General features: G+C 50.4%; 1 protein-coding gene across 5 annotated transcripts in view; it reads left to right on the forward strand.

The window, feature by feature from the left end:
* Positions 1-5,818: 5,818 nt before the first annotated feature.
* Positions 5,819-6,512, forward strand: part of CFAP70 (cilia and flagella associated protein 70) — a 78,063-nt gene continuing 77,369 nt past the window's right edge. The window contains exon 1 of one of the 5 annotated variants that reach the window (XM_068243503.1): positions 5,819-5,907. Coding sequence is in view for 2 of the 5 variants with exons in the window: in XM_068243502.1 (XP_068099603.1) it covers positions 6,366-6,433 (68 nt within the window). In the remaining 3 variants the exon portion in view is untranslated. Of the gene's footprint in view, positions 5,908-5,933; positions 5,995-6,032; positions 6,056-6,300; positions 6,434-6,512 lie in introns of those variants that run through there. The other 4 variants (XM_068243505.1, XM_068243506.1, XM_068243502.1 and 1 more) reach the window with 4 other exon arrangements.

Below are 6,512 nucleotides of genomic sequence, written 5' to 3' on the forward strand. Positions count from 1 at the left end.
GCAACATGTTAGTCTGCATGCGCGCGCATCGGTACTTATCCATTAGCCGGGCGCATCCGGCAGGTGGCGCTGTTGATGTTAATTCCAATCAGAATTACTTCACGTAAACCTGTGAATGTAAACGCCAGATGCGCCCGGCTTAAACAGATCAAGCCGCCGGCTTGCTTCGTGTCTCGCTCTCCTCCCCCTCTTGCCCTCTCTCGTATGAGCCTTGGGGAGGGGACATGCGTGTCCCCCCAGAGTCGTTCGTCGCAATGCCGCAACGAACGACTCTGGGGGGACACGCATGTCCCCTCCCCAAGGCTCATACGAGAGAGGGCAAGAGGCAGTGGCGTAGCTAAAGAGCTCTGGGCCCCGATGCAAGTTTTACAATGGGGCCCCCCAAGCACTCTATACATAGCAATTAATACGGTGCACCAAAACCTGCCAATGGCAACTACAGTGTCAGAGGTACAAGAAGGGGATGGGGAACAGCTTGTTACTGATTACCCCCAAGCACTCTATACATAGCAATCCCTGCCAATGGCAACTACAGTGTCAGAGGAGCAAGAAGGGGATGGGGAGCAGCTTGTTACTGATTACCCCCAAGCACTCTATACATAGCAATCCCTGCCAATGGCAACTACAGTGTCAGAGGTGCAAGAAGGGGATGGGGAGCAGCTTGTTACTGATTACCCCCAAGCACTCTATACATAGCAATCCCTGCCAATGGCAACTACAGTGTCAGAGGTGCAAGAAGGGGATGGGGAGCAGCTTGTTACTGATTACCCCCAAGCACTCTATACATAGCAATCCCTGCCAATGGCAACTACAGTGTCAGAGGTGCAAGAGGGGATGGGGAGCAGCTTGTTACTGATTACCCCCAAGCACTCTACACATAGCAATCCCTGCCAATGGCAACTACAGTGTCAGAGGAGCAAGAAGGGGATGGGGAACAGCTTGTTACTGATTACCCCCAAGCACTCTATACATAGCAATCCCTGCCAATGGCAACTACAGTGTCAGAGGTGCAAGAGGGGGATGGGGAACAGCTTGTTACTGATTACCCCCAAGCACTCTATACATAGCAATCCCTGCCAATGGCAACTACAGTGTCAGAGGTGTAAGAAGGGGATGGGGAGCAGCTTGTTACTGATTACCCCCAAGCACTCTATACATAGCAATCCCTGCCAATGGCAACTACAGTGTCAGAGGTGTAAGAAGGGGATGGGGAGCAGCTTGTTACTGATTACCCCCAAGCACTCTATACATAGCAATCCCTGCCAATGGCAACTACAGTGTCAGAGGCACAAGAAGGGAATGGGGAACAGCTTGTTACTGATTACCCCCAAGCACTCTATACATAGCAATCCCTGCCAATGGCAACTACAGTGTCAGAGGTGCAGGAAGGGGATGGGGAGCAGCTTGTTACTGATTACTCCCAAGCACTCTATACATAGCAATCCCTGCCAATGGCAACTACAGTGTCAGAGGTGCAAGAAGGGGATGGGGAACAGCTTGTTACTGATTACTCCCAAGCACTCTATACATAGCAATCCCTGCCAATGGAAACTACAGTGTCAGAGGTGCAAGAAGGGGATGGGGAACAGCTTGTTACTGATTACCCCCAAGCACTCTATACATAGCAATCCCTGCCAATGGCAACTACAGTGTCAGAGGTGCAAGAAGGGGATGGGGAGCAGCTTGTTACTGATTACCCCCAAGCACTCTATACATAGCAATCCCTGCCAATGGAAACTACAGTGTCAGAGGTGCAAGAAGGGGATGGGGAACAGCTTGTTACTGATTACCCCCAAGCACTCTATACATAGCAATCCCTGCCAATGGCAACTACAGTGTCAGAGGTGCAAGAAGGGGATGGGGGACAGCTTGTTACTGATTACCCCCAAGCACTCTATACATAGCAATCCCTGCCAATGGCAGCTACAGTGTCAGAGGTGCAAGAAGGGAATGGGGAACAGCTTGTTACTGATTACTCCCAAGCACTCTATACATAGCAATCCCTGCCAATGGCAACTACAGTGTCAGAGGCACAAGAAGGGAATGGGGAACAGCTTGTTACTGATTACTCCCAAGCACTCTATACATAGCAATCCCTGCCAATGGCAACTACAGTGTCAGAGGTGCAAGAAGGGGATGGGGAACAGCTTGTTACTGATTACCCCCAAGCACTCTATACATAGCAATCCCTGCCAATGGCAACTACAGTGTCAGAGGTGCAAGAAGGGGATGGGGGACAGCTTGTTACTGATTACCCCCAAGCACTCTATACATAGCAATCCCTGCCAATGACAACTACAGTGTCAGAGGTGCAAGAAGGGGATGGGGAGCAGCTTGTTACTGATTACCCCCAAGCACTCTATACATAGCAATCCCTGCCAATGGCAACTACAGTGTCAGAGGAGCAAGAAGGGGATGGGGAACAGCTTGTTACTGATTACCCCCAAGCACTCTATACATAGCAATCCCTGCCAATGGCAACTACAGTGTCAGAGGTGCAAGAAGGGGATGGGGAACAGCTTGTTACTGATTACCCCCAAGCACTCTATACATAGCAATCCCTGCCAATGGCAACTACAGTGTCAGAGGAGCAAGAAGGGGATGGGGAGCAGCTTGTTACTGATTACCCCCAAGCACTCTATACATAGCAATCCCTGCCAATGGCAACTACAGTGTCAGAGGTGCAAGAAGGGGATGGGGAACAGCTTGTTACTGATTACCCCCAAGCACTCTATACATAGCAATCCCTGCCAATGGCAACTACAGTGTCAGAGGTGCAAGAAGGGGATGGGGAACAGCTTGTTACTGATTACCCCCAAGCACTCTATACATAGCAATCCCTGCCAATGGCAACTACAGTGTCAGAGGTGCAAGAAGGGGATGGGGAACAGCTTGTTACTGATTACCCCCAAGCACTCTATACATAGCAATCCCTGCCAATGGCAACTACAGTGTCAGAGGTGCAAGACGGGGATGGGGAACAGCTTGTTACTGATTACCACCAAGCACTCTATACATAGCAATCCCTGCCAATGGCAGCTACAGTGTCAGAGGTGCAAGAAGGGGACGGGGAGCAGATTGTTACTGATTACCCCCAAGCACTCTATACATAGCAATCCCTGCCAATGGCAACTACAGTGTCAGAGGTGCAAGAAGGGGACGGGGAGCAGATTGTTACTGATTACCCCCAAGCACTCTATACATAGCAATCCCTGCCAATGGCAACTACAGTGTCAGAGGTGTAAGAAGGGGATGGGGAGCAGCTTGTTACTGATTACCCCCAAGCACTCTATACATAGCAATCCCTGCCAATGGCAACTACAGTGTCAGAGGTGCAAGAAGGGGATGGGGAACAGTTTGTTACTGATTACCTCCAAGCACTCTATACATAGCAATCCCTGCCAATGGCAACTACAGTGTCAGAGGTGCAAGAAGGGGATGGGGAACAGCTTGTTACTGATTACCCCCAAGCACTCTATACATAGCAATCCCTGCCAATGGCAGCTACAGTGTCAGAGGTACAAGAAGGGGAGGGGAACAGCTTGTTACTGATTACCCCCAAGCACTCTATACATAGCAATCCCTGCCAATGGCAACTACAGTGTCAGAGGTGCAAGAAGGGGATGGGGAGCAGCTTGTTGCTGATTACTCCCAAGCACTCTATACATAGCAATCCCTGCCAATGGCAACTACAGTGTCAGAGGTGCAAGAAGGGGATGGGGAGCAGCTTGTTACTGATTACCCCCAAACACTCTATACATAGCAATCCCTGCCAATGGCAACTACAGTGTCAGAGGTGCAAGAAGGGGATGGGGAACAGCTTGTTACTGATTACACCCCAAGCACTCTATACATAGCAATCCCTGCCAATGGCAACTACAGTGTCAGAGGTGCAAGAAGGGGATGGGGAACTGTTTGTTACTGATTACCCCCAAGCACTCTATACATAGCAATCCCAGCCAATGGCAACTACAGTGTCAGAGGTGCAAGAAGGGGATGGGGAACTGTTTGTTACTGATTACCCCCAAGCACTCTATACATAGCAATCCCTGCCAATGGCAACTACAGTGTCAGAGGTGCAAGAAGGGGATGGGGAGCAGCTTGTTACTGATTACCCCCCAAGCACTCTATACATAGCAATCCCTGCCAATGGCAACTACAGTGTCAGAGGTGCAAGAAGGGGATGGGGAGCAGCTTGTTACTGATTACCCCCAAGCACTCTATACATAGCAATCCCTGCCAATGGCAGCTACAGTGTCAGAGGTGCAAGAAGGGGATGGGGAGCAGCTTGTTACTGATTACCCCCCAAGCACTCTATACATAGCAATCCCTGCCAATGGCAGCTACAGTGTCAGAGGTGCAAGAAGGGGATGGGGAACAGCTTGTTACTGATTACCCCCAAGCACTCTATACATAGCAATCCCTGCCAATGGCAACTACAGTGTCAGAGGTGCAAGAAGAGGATGGGGAGCAGTTTGTTACTGATTACCCCCAAGCACTCTATACATAGCAATCCCTGCCAATGGCAACTACAGTGTCAGAGGTGCAAGAAGGGGATGGGGAGCAGTTTGTTACTGATTACCACCAAGCACTCTATACATAGCAATCCCTGCCAATGGCAACTACAGTGTCAGAGGTGCAAGAAGGGGATGGGGATCAGTTTGTTAATGATTACCCCCAAGCACTCTATACATAGCAATCCCTGCCAATGGCAACTACAATGTCAGAGGAGCAAGAAGGGGGCGGGGAGCAGCTTGTTACTGATTACCCCCAAGCACTCTATACATAGCAATCCCTGCCAATGGCAACTACAGTGTCAGAGGTGCAAGAAGGGGAGGGGAGCAGCTTGTTACTGATTACCCCCAAGCACTCTATACATAGCAATCCCTGCCAATGGCAACTACAGTGTCAGAGGTGCAAGAAGGGGATGGGGAGCAGTTTGTTAATGATTACCACTATTCAAAATATCTATAGAAGTGATTATTATGAGCACAGGAACAATAGAGAGCTAATACTGTAATTGAGGGAGGGCCCTTTGGGGCCCCTCTGGCCCAAGGGCCCCGATGCGGCCGCTACCTCTGCACCCCCTATTGCTACGCCCCTGGCAAGAGGGGGAGGAGAGCGAGACATGAAGCAAGCCGGCGGCTTGATCTGTTTAAGCCGGGCGCATTCACAGGTTTACGTGAAGTAATTATGATTGGAATTAACATCAACAGCGCCACCTGCCGGATACGCCCGGCTAACGAATAAGGACCCGCGCACCCACACACGCCTGCCCGGCTCCCTCCTCCTGTCCCAACGGTTGTCTGTGTGGGAAATGCGCAGTAGTGCAAACGCACGGACACACAGACAGGATGACGCAGGAACACTTAGGTTTTATTACATAGGATGACACATATTAGAAACACAAAAAAGCTGAACACCAGCAGATCTCCCCCACCCCAGCGGGAATGCGAAAATGGAAAAGTGAATGGCAAGCGGCCCATACCAACCTATTGCAGATATGGCTTTCCCCTTACTGTGCGCTGAGCCTCAGAGCTACCCTTTAATATTTATATATTTCATTGAACTAAATATATATTAATATATCAAGTTTATTTAAATAAAAAAAGGAGGGTTTCGTAAAGTTTTTTTTTTTATCATCACTGTATATTATATTATTATTATTTAATCCCCAGTTCCACTCGCTCTCCCTGTCACTCTGCTGCACATCGGATGAGAGACACGTGGAGGCGCGAGCCGCTCCCAGGATCCCCCGCGCGCTCTGGGAGGGAGCAGGCGCGCGCGCGCGCGGTTACCTAGCAGCCCGCAGAGCGGTGGTGGGCGTGGCCTGTGCGGGGGGTTGCTAGGAGACGGGTGGGGACGCGGAGGAGAGGCGGAAGCGGCGCGCGCCGGGTGATCAGCCAGGTATGTGCAGCGGGGGGGACTCTATAATATGTAATATCACAGGGAGTCGGCATCATCCCGAGTGCTGTGCGGAGAGATCAGAGAGCGGTGACGTCACTGCAGCCCCCCCCCCCCCTCAGCTCTGCACACTGCAGGCTGCCCATTGCCTGTACAAATGAGCAATTATACCACCTTCTGATCGATCTGATTCTATATTGTACACACCATGCGATTTCCCATCAGATGGACGCATCAAATCAATCAATACTGAGAGGTCCCATCTGATTTCCGATCATTTTTCTGATCCATATTGTAGAGAAGTGATTGGGAAATCGATCAGAAAAGCGATCGGAAATCAGATCGGACCTGTCGGAAATTATCGATCTGACCGTCAGTCTGATGGAGGATTGCGTGGTGTGTAGCAGGCAGCGGGCCATAAATCTAGCGATTTTGTGGCTGATCGCCCATCTTATTCAATAATGATCAAAGCAGATGAATATCGGTGCTGCAGCAAGGATGCCCGATCGGAGATTCCACCGAGTTCAAGGTGAAATTGCCGAAATATATCACTCGAGCGACCACTTTCGTGCAAGGCGGTAACGGTATTTGATGTTGCGAAAAAAGGC

Source organism: Hyperolius riggenbachi, chromosome 7, assembly GCF_040937935.1.
Source record: "Hyperolius riggenbachi isolate aHypRig1 chromosome 7, aHypRig1.pri, whole genome shotgun sequence".
Lineage (NCBI taxonomy): Eukaryota > Metazoa > Chordata > Amphibia > Anura > Hyperoliidae > Hyperolius > Hyperolius riggenbachi.